The sequence below is a fragment of the Epinephelus lanceolatus genome, chromosome 18, assembly GCF_041903045.1.
Source record: "Epinephelus lanceolatus isolate andai-2023 chromosome 18, ASM4190304v1, whole genome shotgun sequence".
Classification (NCBI taxonomy): domain Eukaryota; kingdom Metazoa; phylum Chordata; class Actinopteri; order Perciformes; family Serranidae; genus Epinephelus; species Epinephelus lanceolatus.
Genome location: NC_135751.1, coordinates 28,065,905 through 28,091,491, shown reverse-complemented (window position 1 = coordinate 28,091,491; position 25,587 = coordinate 28,065,905). Strand labels below are relative to the sequence as shown.

Sequence of the window (25,587 nt, the reverse complement as noted above, 5' to 3'; positions counted from 1 at the left end):
TCGCCCAGAAATGACTACATGGTGGAAAAGTACAAAAAAAAAGAAAACTGACAAGTTCCATGATGCCATGTTAATGAGAGAACACACAACTATTCTAGCGAGGTGCTGGCTTAGAAAAAGGAAGCGAGAGTAACAGATCAAAAGCCAAATTAAAGAAAGAATTCATATAATACAGATCTGTAACTACAAATTTAAGATTTATGTTGTGCCTTTGTTTTTCACAAAGTGCCTTGAAGTTGAAACAAATGCATCTGACCTATGAGCGTGCAGTGTCAGTTTTGTCACCATGCTTGCCTCAATCCTTGACATTTGTATCTAGTAATGTCAGGAAATGTTGACATATTTGCATGACTACACTGACAAAGCTAACAATCATTTCCTTTAAATAGAACATAACATATCATATATATATATATATATATATTTTTTTTTTTTTTTTTTTTTTTAAAGTTGCTGCCGTCCCTTTACCTCTTCTGACATATCATTATAACACATTATGCAACTGTTTATACTTTGTGTACATTGGAGTCCAGGTAGATTTTGGTTCATTTTTGCTGCATTAAACTATATGCATGGTAGCAATAAACTTAACTGACTCCGAATAAAGAATAAAGCTGCCAGCAACTGAGAATACATGAGAAATGACACAGGCGCCTATAAAAATGTCCAAATCTTCAGTTATAATTGCTCGAAATGTTTTTATAGAACAAATCTAGATTGTAAAAAATATTATTTCACTATTAATATACACAAATATGGCAGAAAAATAAATAAAGAAAAATGTATACTGTGTTTTTACATCTAAACTGATAATATCCCACTTTGATTTTATGGTGGCTTTGTTCATTTAAAGTCTGTGTAACCGAATATACATGAAAATACATGGAAAATGAGACAGGCACCTATAAAAATGTCCAAATCTTTATTCATAATTGCTCAAAATGTTTTTATAGAACAAATCTAGGTTGTAAGAAATATTGTTTTACTATTTATACACGCAAATACAGCAGAAAAAGTAAGAAATAAAAATGTATACAGTGTTTTTACATCTAAACTGGTAATATCCCACTTTGATTTTTTTGTGATTTTGTCCAATAAAAGCCTGTGTAACCAAAAATATATGAAAATACATGCAAAGCGACAAAGGCACCTGTAAAAATGTCCAGATCTTCATTCATAATTGCTCAAAATGTTATTATAGAACAGATCTAGGTTGTAAAAAAATAGTTTCACTATTTTTACACAAACACAGCAGAAAAGATAAGAAATAAAAAAATATTCAGTGTATTTGCATCTAAACTGATAATATCCCACTTTAGTTTTTGTGCCATCATTCATTAAAAGTCTGTGCAACCGACAAGCAAAGCGATAAAGGTGCCTAAAAATGTCGAAATCTTCATTCATAGTTGGCCAAAATGCTTTTATAAAATTTCATTTCACTATTCATACACACTAATACAGCAGAAAAGGTAAGAAATAAAAACTTAAACAGTATTTTACATCTATATGGTAATATCCTACTTTGATATTTTGTGTCTGTGTATGCCTGTAAATCACTGAAAATGTGAATAATTCAGTGTTTAAATTGTTCCTATGGTTTACAAACATAAATAAGACACTGTATGAAAACCCCACATCAACACTTTCAGCTTGTGTTTTTTTCCAGCTGTCTCTTAATCCTGTAGTTATGGTAACATGTTTAACGTTAAATAAACCGTGTTGTTAACAGGGTATTCACCGGTGAATGTACACGTCAGAGAGGTAGGCTCTTTATTTACCGGTCGCCATGGTGGCCAGTGACGGCAGCCTACGACTGTAACAGTTGTGATGCAAAAATGGCGACACGACAGTGAAGCAGCCATCCGGATGTTTGTCCCTCCCGGGTGGTTACTATAGCAACAGTGACACATGGCCGTCATCAGCCAACTGCGTCATTAGAGGAGACGGCGGTTCAACCGGCGACTTCCTGTTTCTGAGAAAGCAGCGCGAGGCGGAGGGTGGAGGTAATAGTCACCTACCCTGTGATCGCTATCTCTCGTCCTCTACTTCTCTTCCGGTTATCTTTACCCGCCTTCTATACGTTTATTGCTCCATTGTTTCCCCCTCTATATGACTGTTTGTCTTTCTGTCTCGGGTCCGCCCCTCCTTGCTCTCCCGCCCTCGTTCAGTTCAGACCCACGCGCTTGCACAATGCACTCCCTCACCTGCCGCTACAGGTTGGCCAATGGGCTTCCGAGGTGGGAGTTGCCATGGCGACATAACAGGTAAACAGAGGTGGAGATAAGAAAGGACAGAGGACTCACCCATTCACACGAGGCCGTATGTTTGGTTTCACAAGTGTGGGGAAAAAAATCCATTAAGACATTTATATGTAACCATAGTAACTGCACACATTATGTTTTGGGTTATTTTTTATGACTTAAGTTACTGTGTTATTTATTAATGGGTACATTATTTATATTTAAGAAGTAAATTCAGCGCTATTGAGTTAGTGGTAAATTATTATTTCATAGTCATTTATAGCTCTTTGTATCTTGTTTCATTTGTATTTTCATGTGTGGTGTCTAAGGGTGTGATCACACAGGACGCATTGTAGCAGCTGGTTTTAATGAGAATGAAGCTTTTTGCTCATGGTTCTTGCATTGCAACGCGCCTCACATCTCTGCACTCTAAGCGCCTGCCGTTTTTGCCAGAGTGCTCTGAAGTTCCTCGCATTGAAAAAAACTTCAACTCAGAAAAACGCCTTAAGTCTTCTCTGCCGTTTCCCCATTGTCCAATCGGATGATTTGAGAGGTGGGCCTCCTGTGGTGGTCATGACAACGGCTATACGGCCCAATGATAGACAGCAGGTTGTCAAACTGCCCCCGAGTCATCCTAAAATGTGCCTGGAAACAGCCACAATCGAGGTGAAGCTCCTGGACCAACCGGTGGTACCTTGATCCAGCCTTTTTTTAGAGGTCTCATGTACCCACACAGATCTGTTTCCTTCCTTCCTTTCCTTCCTTCCGATAGCCTCTCACCCTCAACCAGAGCTGACTTACTAATCACTGTCAGATAAATAAACAGTACATTGATTACATGGGAACGTTAGGAGGTGATGGGGTGGTTGCCTGGCAACAATATAAAGGTGCAGCAGGCATTTCTTTTTACTAGTGGCATTTGGGTTTTTAAAAAAAAAAAAAAAAAAAAGGCAGTGCGGCACGCCTTGTGTTTTGCAGGTCCTGTGTGATCAGGGCCTAAGTGGAGTCACCAATTGCGTCACATAGGTGCAGCCAAGGTTGTCCCATTTCAAAGGCTCCTTCAAATGCAGCCTCGTTTCACAGAATTTGGAGGATGCAACGGATGAATCCCTCGTGGCCCAGCCTATCCCAAGATGCAGCGCGTGCCGGTGACGATTATATAATAAGTTAACTAACAGTTGTTAACTAGCTATCGGTTAATAGTTGTTAACATTACTTTTAGCTAAAAGCCTTAGGCAGGCTCCTCGAGCAGTTGGCGGTTCAGTGCCTTGCTCAAGGGCACCTCGGCGGTGTTGCCAACTCTCCAGCTACCTGTCCACACTTGGTGCGCGCAGGGACATGAGCCCGCGACCCTCCAGTTCCCAAGCCAAGTCCCTATAGAGTGTGCCAGTAAACCCGGAACTCTGTTAGCGCTTTTAGCACTTCCGGTTCTCTCGTCTAAAAGTCAATACGTTTTTTGAATGGGATTTTGGTAAAATGCCTCAAATAAGGTCTGTGGTTAACAAAAGCTTAAGCGAGTTTCAGGTTTTGTTCTACGACATAAAACACGTCAGTAAATACCCTACTTGTTAATTTTGAAGCTTTTACGTGTCGTAAAAAAGGCGGTTGCTAACAAGTTGCTCAATACGACTACAAATCCTGTCGGGAACATTAAACGTCATCACCCCCGAACAGGCGAGAGTGCTGGCAGTCCGCCATTACAGCTTCGTATTTAGCTTAAACAGTCCGATTTCCCCATTATACAATGTTTTTAAAATAAAGCGGCCGAAATCAGTTGAAAGCTTAGTGGCAGTGACGTCAAGAGTCATGCGACCATGCATGTAGTCCATTAAAGCCTAACGTTAGCTTTTTACTTCTGGCGATCGCATTTAAGCTTCAAATGCGGTATGAAAGGTGTTCATATGTGAAGATATATGCAATGTACTACAGCTGCAAAACGTATCTTAGCCACCTAAAAAAATAAAATGTAACACTTCAAGTGTATGCTATATTGAGATTATTTCATCGCTTTATCACCCATTCTGACAGGGAAGCCGTTAAACACCTCATCACAGTCGCCCAACTCTGTTGACGGAACAGTAATTTTGGCTCACTAAACATGGGAGCAGCTCAGAGACTGTAAAAAAAAAAAATGGATCTAGCTACCGTGACATCACCCATCAGGTTGTGGACTCAGAGGGTGGCGCTGTGGAGGAGCGAGGAGGTGGATCTGACTAAGAAGCCGAGGACACTGGCTGCATCCAAATGTCCCCCCTCTGGACTAGCGGACTGAGGCCTCCTGCACTTCAGTTGGACGTAGTGTGATGTATTTACTGTCAAGTGGCTGGCAGACAGCCCTCGAGACTGTTTTACTCGTTGCTGCGGAAACGTTCAACTATCGCTGCGGTCATATAAGTTGATGAACAGTGCCTACTCATCTGTTCCTGCAGATAACAAGAAATCACATGGTTAGCATTTTTTGTGACTGAACAGAATACACCTCTACAATGATGTTTGTGAATAAGTAACTATAACTATGAATAGCTCAATAAATACTCAATACTATACTGTAGTATAGTATATGCTATGTTACACTGCACAGCCTGATAGGCTATTCCCTCATTCCCTCTACAGCCTATACAATACATATTTCTGTATCATGATGTGGTTGAATATTATTTCTAACCTAACTATCAATAACTGTTTTACACATTCATCTTTTTTTATTGTTAGGCAATAGAAAAAAAACATGTCACTTCCATATGGCAATAAACTGTGGGTTATTAAGTCAGTGAAGTCTGGACTCCTTGGAAGTCTGCAGAAAGTCCACTTGAGACCCCTTGTGGACTGGCTGAATTGTGGATTGGACAGCACTGAGCACTCCCAGACTTCATGGGAATACGCCCGCAAAGTCCCCGAGTCTGCAAGTGCGGACTTGGATTCAGCCACTATCAGCAAGCAGCCTGTCACACAAAGTGGCACGCATAACTTTAAGCATTGATAAAATGTAAAAAGGTGAGTTATGACAAAAAATCATCACCAGTATAGCTGTCATTAAGGGGGAAATTAAAAAGAGACCAAAACTGCTTTTGTACCAGGCTGTGGTCTGGGGTCTATGACTGACTTGCTTCTGGAGCCAAGTGCCAGTTTTTGGCACTTCTGTGATGGCTGTGATTCATTTTTCAGTCCCAAAGGTTGCTGCTTGAAGCTGTCGGTCTACTGCTGCCTGTATCTGTTAGATTGTCTGTGTTATTGTGTTACTTTGGTGAATTCTAATATGACTAATCCTTTCAAACACCAACGTCTCGCAGTAACACAAGCAGAATAAATGACTGAGGCAGCAGAGACCAGCAATGTTAAATCACAGTTTTTCTCAATGAGGTCTGGCTTAGAAAATAACGAAATTATGGCTCCATTTCCCTATTGGAAATCGCTGGCGGCAAGGTAAAGCAGTGAAAATATTCTAACTATAGCATGCTCTTAAACTGATACTGATTTTTTTAGGTGGGACAGCAGTGCATTGCTGAGCATCCATATCAGTACTGCAGCCTGCTTCTCCAAATTGGGGTCATGCCCATTGATATCTACTGTTTGTAACACACAGACTATGGATAAGTAACTTATTACGACCCCACTTCAAAAGATCTATCCCTTTAAATTATTGTTTGCTTTATATATCCAATACAAGTTGATAATCATGACTTTTCTACAGAGCATTGTTGTTTACTGTTGGCCAATATTTAACTTGAGCATATTTCTAGGAAACTATTAGCTGTAGACTTGTCGGGCTGTACATTGCCCCAGCAACGTTGTCTGTGTGTGATATCACCCTCTCGTTCACTCATTTACTATAATGGACAATAGATAGTTTATAGTAAGCAGTAAATTCTTACTATTGATCGTCACTTTGCGTCATCACCGGCAGCTATATGGACCCATTGTAGTAATTTTCTCATGTGGAACATGCATCATGAGGCTGTCAGCAAAAAATTAATGGACTTTATACTTTTTTCGTCCTTCATGGAATTTCATAGGGGACGATATATATAGTCAGGGTGTCTGCAGGTCCTTGAAAGTTTTAATGTTGTTGAGGTTTAATGTCTTAAATTCAATTGTATAAACATTAGGCTTTAAAAGTAATTGAAATTCTGAGATTTTCTTATTTAATTAAGCCATGTTTTAATTTCTTTTTGTCAAACAGAGTCATGTTCTTCTGTGTGAAAGTTTGTTATATTGCAAATCTTTAAACCTGTCACTGAACCTAATGCTGTCCTTTTACTTTAATTCAATTTCAATTTTCAATTCAATTTTATTTATAAAGCCCAATATCACAAATCACAGTTTGCCTCACAGGGCTTTACAGCATACGACATCCCTCTGTCCTTAGGACCCTCACAGCAGATAAGGAAAAACTCCCCAAAAAAACCCCTTTAATGGGGAAAAAACGGTAGAAACCTCAGGAAGAGCAACTGAGGAGGGATTCCTCTTCCAGGACGGACAGACGATCCATTCATGAATTTATTAAGGTACGTTTGTACGTCAAAATATCCTAAGGCCTAGTTTTAGTACATCCTCTCTGTATATATTTAAGGAATAGTATCTTTATATTTAATTAATTTTTTTTGTGTGTGTGTGCGTTTGTATTTTTCTTTTGTTTTTTTTGCCTCTTTTCTTATGTTTATTGGATAAGTATCTTTGTCCTTTTACTTATATATTTTCTTTTTAAAATAATATTTTCACACCCGACACATTGTTGGATCTGCTCCTGGACTGTAGTTTGAGCATCTGTTAATAAAAACAAATCTTTGCACAACAAAAAGTGTAGATCAACCTACATAAAACTTACCTCTGCATGGGACCACATAAGGTAGATACTTACCTTTGTACTTTATGCTTGAATAATATAAGAAAAAGATGATTTGTCCCGAAAATCAGTCTTAAATTGGTCGAAAAGTGTCTTGAAATGGTCTTAAAAGTCTTTAGTGTCTGATACCTGTAAACACCATGCTAGTGGACACATTTACACACTTAAAATTGTGATTCTGAAATAAAATGGCGGACAGTAAACGTGATGAACTTTATAGTACATAGGGAGTGATTTCCAGCACAACTCTTCACCAGTAAGGTAGAGCAGACTGCAAACAAGTCTGCAAACAGCTCGTTAGAATAGTTTCTGTGAGCATAGGGTAATAAGGCAACTCAGACAAACACATCAACACTTTTATCAGCACTTCTTTTCTGTTCAGAGACTTCAGTAAAAAAAAAAAAACAACAACCTGAAACACTAAAAGTGAGCAGAAAAAAAAACAGGATTTTGAAAAGTAAAGGGGGCCTGACCCCAACTATCCTCACTGGAAATTACACCCCTACGCAGACAGTTTTAAATTGATAGCTATAGATATATATTTAAATGTGCACAGATCTATCCACTGTGTATTTCCTTTCTTCTCCCTCCACTCCTCAAAGATCCACCCCACCCTGCAGCTGTGCAGCAGGTCAACTCTCCCTCCGTCTGACTCTTTGGTTCTCACCATAAAAAAAAAAGAGCTTCCAATCTGGCGGGGAGGAGACATAATTGCCATTATGACTGCTGTGGCCCTGCACATCACACAGTGTACTGATTGTTCCACAGAGGAGGAGGGGGCAAACACTGTCTGCTCTGTGCAGACGCCACACAATATTATGATAGCGTGACTACAGCTCATCCATACACACACACACACACACACACACACACACACACACAGTCTCTATCTTAACTCTTTTCAGCCCTCTCTGTATCTCTGTAATCTTTCCATTAAGTGTAGAGCAAACACACGTTTCTATAGGGCTGAAAATCCATAAACCGCTGCCTTTTAAAGAAATCTTTTGACTGTCAAGCCCTAGGTAAACACACACACACACACACACACACACACACACACACACTGCCACCACCAATAGGAAATGATACACGGACTGAATGGAAAAGCAGTTTGTACCAAGACAGGAACGCCCAACTCGTTCACGCGCACATGTGCGTGTGTGTGAGTGACACATGGGGCTGAGGTTTTGGGAAAGTTGACCTTATCCCAGTTCCAATTCCACTTCTCCATCTCCGTTTCCAAAAAAGAAAAGGTCACCATCCCCACTTAAAAAAAAGCCACTCTGACGCTTTGAACAACTCAAGGAAAAATAGGATTATACACACATCTGACACAATAACTACCCACATTTCCATTGCAGAGTCTGCAAATATAACTGATGTAACAGTGAGTGTGTGTGTAAATATATATGGAAGCAGTGATTAGCCAGAGGAAATATCCACTCCCACAATTGCAGCCTGATGTATTGTAATGGGAAATGGTTTTATCATTGTTGCTACATTAAGCAGTCGATTCAGCTGAAGACAGCAGACCGGCGAGGAGCTGCGAGTCCCACCTACTGAGCAAGCACCGATCACACATGCACAAGTTGTGATGCTCTTATGAGCCCCTGGGGGGATCGGAGGGGAGGATCTTTCAAACAGCATTAAGGTGACTGGAGGCGCAAACATTATTTAAGCCCTGCGTTCGTCACTTGGTGGATTGTAGCTGAGCGAGTTTGCCAACACTTGCACATGTGAATGAGATGCTTACAACTTTTTTTTTTTAATCCAAACTCCGGCTGCAGAAACAGAGTCCACAGTGCTGAGTTCTGTCTTGTTTATTGTGACCAGAAAAAGGTTGGAAGCAGAAATAGAGTTTACAGAAGGATATTTGAGACTCTCCATATATATATATATATATATATATATATATATATATATATATATATATATAAAGAATAACAGGTTATAAAATGTAAGGCTTATAAAACAGATAAATACACTCAGTGACCGCTTTATGTGTTCTGGCATGAAGTCGACTTTTATGATGCCTATAATGTTCTGTATTTGTTGACACTGTCAGAAGTTTATAGATAAAATACATGTTTCAGCAGTTAGTGATGGTGTTGTTCTGGACTGTATTCAGAGGCGTTTCTCATATTCTGCCCTTTAACTGTGACCTCAATGATAAACATATAGTTGAATTAACACTAGGGCTGGGCAAAATCGTGATATTATATCCTGCTGAGACCTAAACTTTTATTTGGTATGCATTTTTAATTATTTAGGACCTGATAATTATAAAAAAATGTCAACAATAATTAAGTCCCAGTGTCCTCAAACGAGTACTTCCAAATTAACAGCATCCTAGCTTGTTACTGTCTTTAAAACTGGACAAATCTGTTTCTCATATCAAACTAAGTAGTAGAAGTATAAGGTGCAGTAAAACCCAAAATGTGATGTCCTCATATGAGGACACAGGGTCTCAGGAGGATATCAATATTTTAATATGAGGCCTTATATCATCTTATATTGGTGGGTAATTTCTAAATCAAGAGGTCCCCACGTAACACTAGTCCCATGCAAGTCATGCTTTAGTCATTATATCCACATTACTGATGATTATTTAACAAAAGATTACATTCAAGCACCAATTGTTGACCCTATATTGTCGCAATATTGATATGGAGGTATTTGTAGGGACGAGGGAATTAAAAAAAAAATAAAAGTCAATACAGCATAGTATCTTAATATTTTTGTGTGGCAGTATTGTATCGTCCCAATTCAATTCAATGTTATTTATAAAGCCCAATATCACAAATCACAATTTGCCTCACAGCAGATAAGGAAAAACTCCCCCCCAAAAAAACCCTTTAACCAAGTATTTATTTTTCTTTATATAGATTATTAATATTACAAATTAAACTTTAGGCAGCCCACTGGAATAATATAGTCATTTGCTATTTCAGACCACTGCATTCATTTTGCTGCTATTAAAAAATGTCTGAAGTGAGATGACCAGACTGAAAACTTTATCTTATTGAATAAAACAGATGTTGACAACGTTTTACTTTGGGGACATAATTTACAGATGAAAAAGGTAATAAATTGCAATATATTTTATTGCAATACTAAACACATTGCAACATATTTAAAATCATAATAATATGGTGTCGTTTCTTAAAAATATTGAATCGTGGATCCTGTGGAGATTCCCATCCCTAGGTATTTGGTCAAAAAATATTGTAGTATTTCATTTTCTCTGTATCTTTTAGCCCTAATTTATCTTTACCCTAATTTGATTCCCACAGTGTCACCAAAAACTGAACATTACAAACTTTGTAAATGCAGAATTAATGGCAGAGCTGTTGCATTGAAATTGCATTAAACTGCTCAAGTGTACCTAATAAAGTGGTCACTGAGTGTATCCTGTAAGTTACAATAACAGCAACACTTTCTGCAGTGTACATATTGCATGCGTATGCAACTGAGGTAGAGCTGCAACTATTAGACAATAAATTAATGAGTCACAATATTAATTAGCAAATATTTTAACAATTGAATTGCCATTTTTTAAAAGAAGAAAAGCAAAACATTTGCTGGGTTCTTGCTTCTTAAATTAGAAAATGTTTTGCTTTTCTTTGCCCTACATTATTATAAGTTAATAGCTTTGGATGTTTGGACTGTTAGTTGGATTTAGAGGTGTGTTCTTGGAGGCCTGTTTCCCTATTTTCTGACCTTTTACTGACAAAACAATCAATTCATCGAGAAAATAACAGGCTGATTAATCAATAATGAAAAAATCATGAGTCACAGCCCTAAACTGAGGAGCTTCAGTCCTTCTTTAACCCTCTAAATATATCTTTCTATGACAGATCAGCAGTTATGTGTTGTGCGCTCTGTAATGCAATTTCTTATGTCCTTTCATACAACAAAGACCACAAACAGTCATGTGAAATTAAGAGTCACATAATGGACCCCGTGTGGCCTCCTCACACAGACCTACTGCACAAAGACTAACAAATTATCCATTTATGATTTATTAAGTTACACAGGCACATCTTTCATCCTGAAACAGTGAAAGGTTTGGATAATATAAAAACTGAGAAGCAACACGGTAATATTCAAGTGATGTGATAGTGTGTCATGCCACCCACAGCTCGACTGAAATAAATCAAAACCCCTAAAAAACAATGCCTCACGAGTGTGTAGCTATTCTCTCCCTCTCCCTCTCACACACACACACACACACACACACACACACACGCAGCTAAACCCTGATGCATTCTAGGCAGTCTCTTTGGTACATGCAATAGCATGCTGCCCATACTATTCCAGCTATCTGAATGGAGAGAAAAAAACTGTACCTGTTTTAACATGTAAATATTGTTATGGAAAGCTTCAAGACGACCTCAAGCCCTCACCACTGAATCCCATTAAAAGAGTTTTAAATTGCAGCGTTGTTTGTAATCTTCTTAAAGTTGCCAAACCTTAACCATGTACATCCAACAGAAATGTTTTTAAGATCAAGGGTATATCTGCAGTAAGTCCAACAAAGGAAAGAGGAACTAAAGGGAATAAAGTTGGTTGTTTCTAACAGAACATGTGAGGGAGCAACCGTTTAATCTGCTTTCTTGTCGGCAGTCAGCTTGTCAGCGTGGAGAGCGAAGGTCTCGGCCACAATCAGAGGGAAGACTAAAGATGCATCTGCATACACCTGGGAACGAAGAACAGAGCAGTGTACCACTTTTCTGTAATGCTGTTGCATTTGTGGTGTGTGTTGCACACTTGCTACACTAAACTGGATCCAGTTCCTGCTTTAATGTTCATGTTTTGGTGTTTTGATGCCACCCTGCACCGCTGGGTCAAACACTAAGCAGACACTGCCCCCTTGAGGACAAAGATGGTTGAAACATCCTTTGTGTTTGTTGCTTTAGGGGCCCAGCTCAGCCTCACCTGGTTACCAGTTCTGATGTGCTACATATTTATTTCCCAGCACATTTTCCCACCCATAAATTGTTTTTAAATGGATAACCATGTCAAATTAATACACTTATTATTTTTCTAAATTAAGTTGTATGTAAGTTGTATGCCTTTGTCAACTAGTCAAGTTGCAGTGCCCAGATGAATGTACCGAACATCTCTTCTTGAGTTATGGCATTGAATAATCACCAGGTAAGTGTTCTTGGAGAACATTATGATGTCACAGTGAAGTTGACCTTTGACCTTTTGGATATAAAATGTCATCATTTCCCCATTTTGTCCTGTTAGATGTGAAATTTTGTCATACTTAGAATATGAATTCTTGAGTTATGGCCAAAACCATCACAGTGTTACAGTGACCTCTGACCAACAGACTGTAATCACTTCATTCTTAAGCCCAAGTGGACGTTTGTGCCAAATTTGTGGATATTCCCTCAAGGTGTTCTTAAAGTATCATGTTCATGAGCACGGGACGGACAGATTGACAACCTGAAAACCAATCTCGGAACCCATCAGCTATCGTTGTGACGACCATAGAGCCTATGCGGGCGAGGGCATATATCTGAGGAAAGACTTCCTCTTCCGTGCGTTGGTCACTTTGGCTAATCTCTATAAACAGATATCTGCATATGAACGCAGATACATATAAAGCTAACTCGTCGTCAGACATACCAGATGAATGGAGGTTAATGCCATTTGTCATACGTCATTCATCATATACGCCATGGCTATTTATAAAAGTGTGTTCTGTGACCAGTTACTGACATAAACAAATTCGTTTTTTAACTAAATCTGTTGTTAAGTGGAGTGGTTTTTAAACCTCTCATACTAGCTTAACACTGCCTCAGAGTAACTGCATGTTAGCTGCGATTAGATAAGATTTTTCTAACAAACATCAACAGTTAGTGTTCATGTTTGATGTCAGCCAACCACTGTTTAAGAGCATGACAAAAATGCCCATCTTTAAACAGTTTTGGTGCGTAACCTCGGGGCATCCGGGAGAGACATGAAATAACTAAAACGTCTTAAAAAATTCCAAGAAAGGGTATCTGAGGATTGTAATAACTGGAACATAGTGTTGACAGTCTTGGTCTGGTCAAGGCTGGTGTAAGTATCAGTACCTTCACAGGTTTGGCATCAGTTCTGATCTTGCCCCAGGATACGGCCTCATCGGGTCTGGCCCCGGAGTCAGAGCCATCGAACTCCTGACCCGTGTTCACAAACACAGCGTGGTCAGCTCCATTCCTCTGGAAGGAGACAGTGTGTCAGAGGAGAAACTGATCTTGCATATCGCTGTAAGTACAAAGGAGTACTCAGAGACGACACAGTATTTGAGTAAATACACAGTTACATTCCAGCACTGATGGCGAATTTAATGTCTTAGCATATAACAGCTTGTGTGAAGTCATGTATATGTACTAGAAAGTAAGAAATAAAAATCACATGAGGTTAGTTACCATGAGATTAGCATTGGATATGTGATGTTTGACCAGCCCTCCTCCCAGGATGATCATTCCCGTCCTCTTGGCAAACACCGCCTGGCTGTTCAACCTGCGAATATCTGAAATAAAGTTCACAGCCATGATATGACACATAACACCTGAGACAGCTGCTGTGATCCTTTTCTGCAGCAGTAATGTCACTTTTACCTTCCACTATGTCCAAAACCAGGCCGGGGTTCTTGAAAGAGTGGAAGTAGAGCATGTCGCCCAGAGAGCCGTCTGTCAGGGCAGGACTGAACACTGGAATGTTATTCTGAAACAGAATGTAATGGAGCACATTTAATGACAGATTTATAGATAAATATAGACTGTACGTACAAACTAAACAGAGTTAGTAAGGTTGAAGAGCAGGATGGAGTGAGCAACAAGCAGAATTAGAGCTCAATCACCAGTTTCATATTGGTTTCCTAGTCCACTGATCGGTGGATTTTCAAGCAATTTAATTCTGTGTTTTGACTTTTTTTTTTTTTTAGTTTTTTTGTTGTTTCTGTTCCTCTATGATGTAATACAATATCAATACTAGGCAGCTGTGTTCTGGCTGCAAAATGCCGCTGGAGCTCATCGCAGCCACTTTAGACAATGCATGCGACACAGATGAACTTGGTGCAATAATCCCTCCTGGCTTCCTTACATTCCAGACAGGAGAAAACCAAAACGTTTTATTTTTTCATCTCGTGTCCTGCCTAACTTGACGATTCCTAACAAATTGGGTATGGAATTAATCTAACGATGAGGTATAAAATAAGACCAAACTTTTCTTCGGATGTTTTGAGCCAAGACAAAGGCAAAAAGGTGGTCTGCGAGAGACCTGAGAGAGATCTGTTGAGGACTTGCGGCCTTTACAAGTCAGGTAATACGAGTAAGGACTCAACAATCAATGACGGTGTAAAACAGACAATAAAACAGGTTTTTCAACAATTGTGAATCACTGAAACCAAGACAGATCCTTGGGGCGTACCGCCATAAATGTGCAAAAGGGGTGGGCGATATGGCCCGAAAATAATATTACAATATTTCGGGGTATTTTTGCGATGAAGATATTCTTGACAATATTGCAAATTTCAAATTTTCAGTAAAAACTAAACAAAAATTATCTCTAATTTCTTTAGTTTGTAAACAACAACAGTAACTCAGAGTGAGATTCAGATTCTGTATACAATATTAATAGTTCAACAAAATAAAATCTACCACAAATTACACATTTAAACAGCTCCAAATACAAAAATATATCCTGGGATCTATATATATAAATCAACAGGTGATTTCTTGTCTTCTCAGGGTTTTTTTTCCACATGGACCTTTATGCTAGGGATGGGTCACGATTTTCGAATTTCAAATAGTCGTTTTATTTTTGAAAAATTGATTTTTTAATGCGACTATTACTATTCGCCGTCTTATTTCTCCCCCTATATTTGACATGCAATTCAGCTCCTAACCGCACGAGGTCAGTCTAGGATTGCTACAGCGGTGTGAGATGGGCTACCAGCTAGTTTGATGCTCTTCTACAAACAGGAGAAACATGCGGAGACTACTACTCCTTGAGGAATGTCCACAGTCATTCAGGCTTTCATAGTCGAGCGCACTTCCGCGTTGTAGTTTCCTGTAAAAATGTCCGTGAAAAATCCCCGCGATGTGAAAAATACATGCCGAGCAGTCACCGGTGCGCGCGCACAGGGCTTGCGGACGTCCGCTTTGAGTCCGCGTGGACCTCCGCGGAGTCTGTTCCACCCGAGTATGTTCGGGCCTTTAAAGATGAATGGACCTCTGTGTGCGTGGCCGGGGGAGCGATTTTTCGAAAAATTGTCGAATAGTTGCCACGATTTTCGAGTAGTGTTTTTGCTTGTGTTGCCCATCCCTACTTTATGCTCTGCCATTTCTCCTCTAATCATCACAGTATAACTTGTGACAGCCTGTTATGATACCAGAACTATCGCACATTCACATTTATGCAGTTGTTTGTTGAGTCGCAAGCAGCACATGGGTTTACACTACCAAAGGTTGACGACAAAATCACTTGACGACACCGACTCCCGTGTGCACATGATGAGAAAGCGGAGGGAGGGAGAGATGCTGTACTGCTGCCAGAGGAGCCGCTGAATGAGTTCCCTCGCCCGGGGCTGTTCATAACACATTCAGGACACCACAGTTTATTCCACACTACTGAAGCTGCTCCTCTTTTTGGAACCACCGCGGAGTCTGTAATAATCTCGCTTTCAGCCATGCTTGTCGTTGCCATGGGTAACAGTATGACGTCAATATGTCTACAAGTCAAAATATCGCGAGTATCACATTGGATTTTTCATAAGATCTTAAAAATTATACTGGTATTATTGTGAACGAGATGACATGGCACACCCCTAATGTGCACAGAAAATATTAGGCTGATTGGTCCAGTAGAAGGCAAGATAAGCTGTGGACAGACAGATACACACACATTTGCATTTAAACAAACACACACACACACAACCAAACACATGATCCCCTCCAGGCTTTGTGTTGAAAGGCCTAGCAACGTCTGACAGTTAAGGTCAGGTTAGAAGCAAAACATGTTCCCTAACCCGCTAAGGCTGTGAGACCGACCTTGAGTCATACAAGTCATTTTTCAACAGCTCATACCCTGCAATGATAATAATAAACCAGGACCCACCTTGTATGCCCAGTAGTACACAGAGTCAGTGTTATTGATCTCCTTGCCGAGCCGATGGATCATCTTGGAGGGAGTCCACTTGGTGCCCTGAAATAAGAAAGGTCAAAGATTACATGAAGTAGACAATATCATAAAAGCTGAGTTTGGAACACTCAGGACATCAGACAAACAAATTCTGTTATTTCATACAACTGTGCTGCATTCAATAGACAAACAATATGATAATAAGAGAGACCCACTTCTGTCTTCTGCTCCAACAGCATCTGGTCCAGAATAGGCATCAGCCAGTCTTCAAACTTACAGTAGTTGTCATTGGGCACCAACAGATTCCCAATCCTACACCCAGCAGGGACAGAGGAGGAGGGAAAGATGAAGGACGGGACCAGACATACAAGTTTGGGAGTCTGATATATAAACTGGGACTGCTAAAGATGAGCACCTGCCTGTAGGGTTGGGCCGGTGAAACATTTTTAAACCAGTTTGATAATAAGCCAACGTGAGAGGTGTATTGTGTTAGTAGCTGCCAACCTGTTGATGCCCTTCAGGCGGAGATCCTTGCCAGGCAGGCTGAACTCTCCCAAGTATGTGTGAGCCAGACACTTTATGAAATCCTCCTCTATGCCTCCAGCTGTGGTAACAATCACATCCACCTAACACAGAGTGACAAGACAGATTCTGATGAACTGTCAGTTGTTGGAGTGTTTTGATGTTACCTGTGATGTAACTATGACCTGGATAAACATGACAGGTTTATCAGTTTGTACCATTTTGTGCTGTGCCAGGTAGCGGATGGTCTCTCTGACTCCAGAGCTGATGAGGTTGGAGGTGTAACCCAGGAAGATGGTGCAGCCTGACCTGCTGCGGTGTTCGTCGGGCACTTGCTTCAGTTTTCCTTCATCCTCCTCCACTGGCTCAAGACGCTTCTCTATCTGCGGGAGTCGAGGCATCAGACAACAATGGTCAACATTATAAATGATCTCAGACAGGCTGATCACAGGCTAGGGCTGGGCAATATCCACGACTAAAGTCCCCTGTTATTTTTGCTGCATGTGTTTTTCCACAGCAGGGCAGGTAAAAGAAGTTCACCTGCTGGAGGTGAGCTGTTGGCAGAGGTGCAGTAAGAGCCTGTTGTCTGCAGCTCTTCATCAACATCTCACTGTGGCTGTTTCTGCTTTCACTTTTCTCCCTGCTGTATCATTACATTTGTCTTTATCGAAGAAAAGCCGCTATGGAAGTTCTGCTAATTCAGCGATAAACACATTTAATTTCCTTTAGATTCTTCACAATAAAAGTCCCCGTTATTTTGCTTTGTAAAAATTTTTTATTGTGAAGCAGCAAATAAGGAAATATTGAGTTTTTGAGCAGCAACTTCACACAACTTCTATCAATCAAGGGTGCACTGCGGTTGGCAAGATGTCACTGCAACCCTCTTGAGGGCGGGTGGCCCGGCTTTTGCACCTACTCTGGAAAAGGTCTATCTCTGGCGCAGCTCGGCATGGCACGGTGTGTCTAAACTGACAATGGAAACGCAAATCGGCGCAGCATGGGCTGACTTGGTGTGGCCAAAAGTGAGCGTGGAAAAGGCTCACAGCATTGTACGTGTGCTACTGCGGTCATTTCATTCATCTCACAGACTGATTTAGCGTTGCATGTACAACATATATACTGATGTCGCACTGTAGACTAATTGACAGACAGATTGAACAGAGGAGCAGCTCTGTGTCTCTCTGAGTGTTGATGGAGAACTTGGGAGTGAGGCGGAGCTGTGTGGAGAGTGTGAGAGAGGAGAGATGCACACTGGTATGTGTTATACCACCAACTTGACCCTATATCGATATAAATGGCATTGTCTAAATCTATATCTTGCTTGAAAATATATCGATATATATGTCCTACATATTAGTTAAATTGCCCAGCCCTATGATAGGCTAATGAACTTTTATCATTATAAAACACGCAGATGGCTTTCTTTTATATGTACCCAGCTTTTAAGATTCTTATCTCTGAGATTTCTGTCTCCACCACAGTACGATGGAGGTGAAGGAAATTTTGCTTGTTGTGATGACAACACTAAAAAACTGCTTAACTGTTACTTTAAAAAAATCCACAGACCAAGCTGACAGTTTCCATACTTTTTTTTTTTTTTATCTGAAAGTATTACATATTTATATATAGCTTTAATATTGGTGCCCTGGTAGCTGAATGATTTAGGGGTTGACCAAATAACTGCAGGTCATTGCATATGTTGCAACTGCAAATCATACCAATATCTCCCTACATTTCCTGTCTGCACTGACTGTCAAAATAAAAGCCAAAAATAAGAACAGAAGAAAAGAAAATGATTAAAGTGAGGTGGATAGCTTCTTCCAGACTAGCAAGGACTTTGTTTCTCGAAAGACAACCTGTTGCTGTTGTATTTTTTTTTTTAGCGCGGTGAGTCACACCAATGACATCACATTTACCTCACTTGAAGGAAGAAATCACGGGGGCAAATATCTCAAAACCTGGCTGAATGACACCAAAACTATCTGCATGACTAACAGAGGTAAATGTGAAAATGTTGGGGTGTTCTGTGAGATAACCTTCTCTACACAGCCATTCCCCTCACCATCTTGTTGATCTCCTGGATGGCCAAGCCCATGCTGCTGGCCTGGAAACCAGTAGTAATGTAGGTCTTCAGCACCGCCTGGAGATCGACACCCTCGTTGAAGTCATAGCCTCTGATCTTGAGCATGTCCTCTGGGATCTCGCAACTGGGCATCAGGACGGCCTGTGCGGCAACAGAAGGAACTTCACCTGCCATGTTTTCTGCAAAACACAAACAGCATGTTGGTGGGTTAGTAGAGCCCTAAAGTAACAATCATTTATCTGCTCAGAGTGTGGTGACAGATTGCAGCTCTGCCCTGACATGTACAGAAAATCTCAGCTCACTGAATCATGAAACATACTCAAGTACAGGCTCTGCTGAAAGCCTCTGGGTCAGACGCCTCGGCCAAAGACACTAATCGATGAAGGGGAATCAGAGGAAGGGGTCACGAGTGTTGATGGGACTGGCTGTCTTGTTTGTTTTTTGCAAATTTCAAGTTCAGTTATATAATGGAAGACAACTGTAATACATGAATATCCAGTTTAACCAGTCTCACTTATTTTAGCCTGCATAAACAGGTTGAAAAGAACATTCCTGATGCAAATAATTGTTTGCTTTAGTGTTTGTATAGTTAATATAGCTGCTGAAAGAAGAGTATTCACACCCCTTCACTTTAAGTGCTTAGTGTTACAGACTTCATTTAAAATAGGTTAAATCGACTTTTTTTACCTTCAGTTACACACAATAACCTATAACGACAAAGTGGAAACACATTTTAAGACTTGTTTGCAACTGTATCAAACACTTAAGTCCTCATTTAAGCGTTCAGACCCTTTATTTCAGGCAGTGAGGTGGTATGATGTTAGCTAGTATACAAGCTAGCTGTTAGCTGGTTCTCGACTGACTTTAATCCTTATTAAACATTAGAAGACAGAAATACAAACATACCCGCTCTTGACGAGGCGTCAGTTGATGACGATGGTGAAGAAGTAACTGTCTGTCACCGAAAGACACCAGAAAGACGGTTATTGAATTTGTGCATTACTGTAAACAACGCATGTGTCTACCCTGCGGCAAGAGAGCTCCCTCTACGGAAAGCGCGAAGGGACAAAAGGGGCAAAACTATATTCGCGCTCAAGTAAAACAGTCGAAATACAGTCTTTAATACATACATTATCTTCTGAATATAATAGTAAACAATTTGTTTTAATTACTATATTCACTAGATTCAGTTATTTGCAATAATCAAACATTTACATAAGCGTTTGTTGACCAGAGATGGATGAGTAGGGGCTACTCTAACTCTTCTCAACACCACACTTGATTGACACCATTAAAAGTCAGTGTGCTGCTTTTGAAATTTGCACAAGCGTATTAAGTATTAGTTGTATGGAGTAAATTGTATTTACTGTATGTATCTAAAATAAAATGATATTGTGAAGCAGGGCCATAATCAACATGTGGGGGGGCTAACCCTCTACCTTAACAGTTTCAATCTTAGATCATACGATTGAGGGGCGCACCATGGATGTATTGAAACTGACTTCGGGTTTTGTGCTCCGCTATCTTCAAGGGGATAGCATAATTTAATCTTGCAGCTCTTTTAGACTTTGGAAATGTTATCAAAGTGAATGGATTAAATCTTCATAGTGGAACGAGTCACTATGCAGAGGTTGTGACACTCAACAGAATGTATTCACTAACTTATAGACATCTCTATCCCAGTTTAAGTCGAAAGGGAAATGTATTTTGGGGCCACAAAGATGAAAGGAAAAGTCAAAATAAAATCTGTTCTTTGTCCAACCTATTTCTCCCAGACATAACTGACCTCAGTATAACATCAATATGAGATAATTTAAGATCTTAAAATGCTCTTTTCCTTCTCTCACTGCAGTAATCTTTATTTCATCTCTTGAGATAACAGTAAGATCCAAAAGAAGTGTTGACTGGCTCATAAAGGAGCCTGCACAATTTCAGCAATTTGATTTCAACTCTCAGTATTTTATCTCTTTATTTTTGACGAGACAAAGACTAGACTGCTGTGAGCATTGTGACTGTCAGCAAAACTTTCCTTTGGGCGTTGGCATCACATGACAGACCCTGGTAATTGCAGTACCGCTGTTTGGCCACTATGAATATTGGCTTCAAAGACAGGCACACTTTCCTGGGTCCTGGGCTGTGCAGGAAAAGTGCACACACTATACTGTTCGTATAGTACTGTATAATACTGCTGAATCACTGTCACATATAACCATCATATTACATTCTAGTTCTCCCCTTTTTAATACATTTGAAAGAAACTTCCTTCTTAAAACGCGCCTGTTCAGAACAGGTCACATGCTTGGCCTGTGGTATTGCTGTTTGCAGCTTTCTTGAGAACCGCTCACACAAACAACTTCACACTCGACACCACACTTTCCTAAGCAATACACCTGGACCCCAGACAGCAACAGATTTATTATGATGTTCAGATTTGAAAAATATTAAATTATGTTGCTATTGTTACTAATTGTACCCCAAAATAACTTACAGAAAGCCCCCAAAGCACTTTGAAAAAATGCAATGCAACACCACTACTCACTTACTGTGTACTTCTACTTGTACTTCAGAGGAAAACATTGTACTACTACATTTTACCTGACAGAGTTTATCTGACATGTTATACTGGTTACATTGCAGACTGAGACTTTCCTCACAGAACATAACACTTAAAATACAAGGCACCAGTTTTATGAAACTATCCAGTACCATACTAGAATTGAAAGCTGAAGGAAACTGAGGCTACAGTTCACACAGGCTCACCAAAACTGGACAACAGAAGTTTGGGAAAACATTGCCTGGTCTGATGAGTCTGGTTTTCTTGCCTTGTATCAACGGTTCAGGCTGCTGGTGGTGGTGTAATGGTGTGGGGGATTTTTTCTTGGCACACTTTGGGCCCCTTAGTACCAACTGAGCATGGTTTAAACACCACAGCCTACCTGAGTATTGTTGCTGACTGTGTCCATCCCTTTATGACCACAGTGTACCCATCTTCTGATGGCTACTTCCAGCAGGATAACACACCATGTCACAAAGCTCAAATCATCTCAACATGACAATGAGTTCCCTGTACTCCAATGGCCTCCACAGTCACCAGATCTCAAACCAATAGAGCACCTTTGGGATGTGGTGGAACGGGAGATTCACATCATGGATGTGCAGCCGACAAATCTGCAGCGACTGTGTGATGCTATCATGTCAATATGGACCAAAATCTCTGAGGAATGTTTCCAGCACCTTGTTGAATCTATGACACCAAGAATTAAGGCAGATCTGAAGGTAAAATGGGTCCAACACGGTACTAGCAAGGTGTACCTAATAATGTGGACGCTGAGAATTTTAATTGAACTTTCCCTCGGCCGTTAACACACTGGGTGGCGCTAATGCTATGCTGCACTTTGCCTTCATTATTGTCCTCCCCGACAATCAAATTCTAAAGGTACTCTCTCTGATTCATCCACTTGTTTCTGTTCAGTCTATTTCAATTTTCACACATACAGATGAGACCAATGTGAGTTTGCCGCAGGTCTGCTGAAGCGCCCACACATTGGTTTTAATCTATAAATTGCTTTACGACGAAAGCTACTATGACGAAGTGTAATAGCGAACTCACTAATGGTGTCACTCATAAACTAACATAAAATGATAACAACCAGCATAAACCACCGCTTTAAAACAGACACATTATAAAATCTAACAAAATATGACATTTGCGTTTTGGAGCAAAAAACAGCAAACTTTACTTCAGACTACACACGACCCAGCCTAGCGCTAGGCATGATGGGAAATGTGGGCGTCGCTACAGCACTGTCAGTTGCCTCTGCTGAGCGAAGTTCTTTGAAACTTGAACTCACTGACACATAACTGCGTTATGCATAATGACGTCACTGACGACTTTACAGCCAGGTAAAGCAGATGTGTGCCTCCGTATAGAGCCCCCTGCAACTAACTGCTGCTTTTGTGACCTTTATTCTGTTTTGTGTGACTTTTGAATTTGTTAAGTTTATTTAAGGTCATGATTACATTTGCTAGTGATTATTCCAGACAGCAGTGCATGGGGGCCTATCGTAGCATTGCATTTTCTTTTTCTCTCTATTTATTGTCAGTATATTGATGAGATGTGTCCCCACTCTCTCCCCAAAGACTTCAAATGCCCCACCTTTCTATTGTTCCATAAACACACTCTTCCTCTTTTGAATGAGTCGCCTGCCTCTTTAGTAAAAAGCAAACACACACATAGTAGCTTCAAGTCAGAAAGCACACTTGCAGCGTAGCATAATGCCCCAGCCAATAATCTTTTCACATCAGTAGTGTCTGTGAAGTGATGTGTGATGTGTGTGACCTTTACAACCCTGTGCTGTATGACCTTTCATATCACAGGGCCTTTGAACTGGCCCCAACAGTGAATAAAAAGGGGGCACAGGTGAGAAAGGGCAGTCAGGAGCTCCTCTGACCAGACTCCTGCACAACCTGTGCCGGCTCTTTGGATTCATACGGCTCGAAATCATTTTCCTGCTGCTCCTTTTGGTCGTGACAAAGGACACCGAGTCCTGATAGCAGGGTTTTTATACTGAAGGTAATGTCAGGAAAGATGTGCAGCAGCAGCAACAGCGTTATTCAGGCACAAAAACTGGTGGATCAGCTGCGGGTGGAGGCGGGCATGGAGAGAATCAAGGTAGGTTAACAATCTGATCATCTGTATGCATGATAGCTTCATCATAGACCTGAACTGCACCACATGAGATCGGTGGTTTGAAGATTTCTACAGCTCAGAATATATGCTCCACGTTTCTATCATAAACATCCAATGCCAAATAATTTTTTACATTAATATTTCAGTACCCTGTCCACCTCTGTCCCAGCAGATCTCCCTGACAGCAGCTGACTTGGTCCGGTACTGTCAGGAGCACAGGCGCAGTGACCCTCTGCTCACTGGCATCACTGCCTCAGCCAATCCTTTCAAAGACAAGAAGACCTGTGTGCTGCTTTGACAGTTTGGAGATTATCACCACATAACGGACTCCCATAAGGACAACTCATGTCTTCAGATTTTCTACTGATAAATGTGTATAAGATAATAGGCCCTGTGTGAAGGATTTAGCTGCATTTATTGGTATAAATGGTATAAAATACTCATGACTGTTTTCATTAGTTTATCATCACCTAAAAATAAGAATCATTGTGTTATTGTTACCTTAGAACGAGCCGTTCATATCTCCATACAAAGTGTTTTCACGTTGGCTACTGTAGCTCACCTACATGCTTGGCACACAGGAGAAGTTTCAGTTCTGCAACAGGTGGTGCCCCCAGATATTTTTCACAGAGGTGGCCAAATGAGGCCACTGAAGATTTTGGGGTGGCTCACCAAAACCAAAAGGCATAACTGAATTTAAGGTATTCACGTCCGCTGTTTAAGTATATCTGCTAGTTACAGCTATGTCAAGGAATTGCATGCTGTTATTGGTTTCTTATTTTACAGTTAACATTGCTAATTATCTGATGTGCATAGACGAATACTGGTACAGTTAATATTTTGAGTTCCAGAACAATCCTGTTTTAATGTGTTATGTATCTATATAAGTGTTTGGCGATTCACTGTTCTTCAAGTAGGTTTTCCTTAAAAAGATAAATATACAGCTTTAATTTTAAGGAGTACATTGATTCAAAGGAACAAAAACATCTACTAGGAACATGTCTCAAGTTGACGAGTATTCAAAGCATTCGGATATCTTGAGGTGGGACCCAAGGAACCTTCTTTGAAAATGACCATGTTGAGGCCTTTGCACACCGAGTCTGTTTTTTCGTCCAGAATTGTCACACATCTAAAGATAAATAAGACTTTACATTTGCACACTGAGTCCAATACTTTCATCCGTCATTAAAAGTTTCAAAACAGGTTCTATTTTGTGTTTTTCGCATCTGTCAGTGCATTTAGAAACGTTGGACCAAGAATCAGTGAAGAAAATGTGGCGGCAGGACACAGCCTCAACAAGACAGAGGAACAGGGCGCACAGAATCATTGCTAAACTCAGATAGCTTCTTTCAACAGGTCAGATAGTAATATTCAGGTAGGTGATGATGAAGAGGAGGATGTAGACCGCACACAGAATGTGGAGAGAGAGAGGGAGGACAGCTCCACCCCTTCGTGCAGCCGCAGTGCCAAATGAAAGACATGGAGGAAGTGATGTCGGTCAGACAGGTAACTCCAGAGGAGAGAGGCAGAGAGGGAAATGTCTTTTTTTATTTTGTCATGTATTGCGAATTTTAGCACCAAATAGAAAAATAAAACACATCAGAATCAGCGTGCAAGGACTGACATATTGACAGATAAAGAAACGCATCTGTAAAAAACAGACTCAGTGTGCAAAGGCCTTTAGTTGTTACCTTGTGTTACTTAGTCCCCTTCCTGACAAGCTATGCCAAGATGGCTGGTACCAATCGATGCCTTTGCATTAGCTTAAAACAAAAGAAAAAAAGAGCGCACCACAGCCTCTTGAAAACCCTAACATGGGCCACCAATTATTTTCATCAGCAGGGGCCGCCTCTAGAGGGCGCCACTGTTTGCAATCTCGGTGCTAGATGCCACCAAATCCTACACACTGGACCTTTAAAGGCAGCACTAGCCACAAGTGAAGAACAAATGTGAAAAGTTACGGTAATGGTTTAGCATTTTGCAGAGTTTCTGAAAGGCTTTCTTTCTGCTTCTTTACAAAGTAGAGTAATAAAGATATATGTGTCCCTTAAAGTGTTTGATCGCAACCTTT

General features: G+C 40.4%; 2 protein-coding genes across 2 annotated transcripts; one reads left to right on the top strand and one right to left on the bottom strand.

The window, feature by feature from the left end:
- Positions 1-11,089: 11,089 nt before the first annotated feature.
- dhps (deoxyhypusine synthase) lies at positions 11,090-19,892 on the bottom strand. The gene is made up of 10 exons (XM_033644093.2): positions 19,733-19,892; positions 18,806-19,005; positions 16,962-17,126; positions 16,726-16,847; positions 16,437-16,533; positions 16,198-16,284; positions 13,698-13,803; positions 13,506-13,609; positions 13,170-13,295; positions 11,090-11,782 (listed from the first exon to the last, which is right to left on the bottom strand). Exons 2-10 carry the CDS (start codon positions 18,998-19,000, stop codon positions 11,687-11,689), a joined length of 1,098 nt encoding a protein of 365 aa, XP_033499984.1. The 5' UTR covers positions 19,001-19,005; positions 19,733-19,892; the 3' UTR covers positions 11,090-11,686.
- Positions 19,893-23,276: 3,384 nt separating this feature from the next.
- Positions 23,277-25,258, top strand: LOC117267994 (guanine nucleotide-binding protein G(I)/G(S)/G(O) subunit gamma-7-like). Its single transcript, XM_033644095.2, has 2 exons — positions 23,277-23,498; positions 23,689-25,258. The coding sequence occupies exons 1-2, from the start codon at positions 23,403-23,405 to the stop codon at positions 23,812-23,814; spliced, it is 222 nt and encodes a 73-aa protein (XP_033499986.1). The 5' UTR covers positions 23,277-23,402; the 3' UTR covers positions 23,815-25,258.
- Positions 25,259-25,587: the final 329 nt, after the last annotated feature.

Bases quoted from the DNA above. Each gene is read 5' to 3' on its own strand.
- dhps (XM_033644093.2), bottom strand. From the start codon at position 19,000: ATGGCAGGTGAAGTTCCTTCTGTTGCCGCACAGGCCGTCCTGATGCCC. The intron at 16,534-16,725 runs GTTGGCAGCTAC...TGCTGGGTGTAG, and splicing joins CGCCTGAAGGGCATCAACAG to GATTGGGAATCTGTTGGTGC. The intron at 13,804-16,197 runs GTGGGTCCTGGT...ATTCTGTTTCAG, and splicing joins TGTACTACTGGGCATACAAG to AATAACATTCCAGTGTTCAG.
- LOC117267994 (XM_033644095.2), top strand. From the start codon at position 23,403: ATGTCAGGAAAGATGTGCAGCAGCAGCAACAGCGTTATTCAGGCACAA. The intron at 23,499-23,688 runs GTAGGTTAACAA...CTGTCCCAGCAG, and splicing joins CGGGCATGGAGAGAATCAAG to ATCTCCCTGACAGCAGCTGA.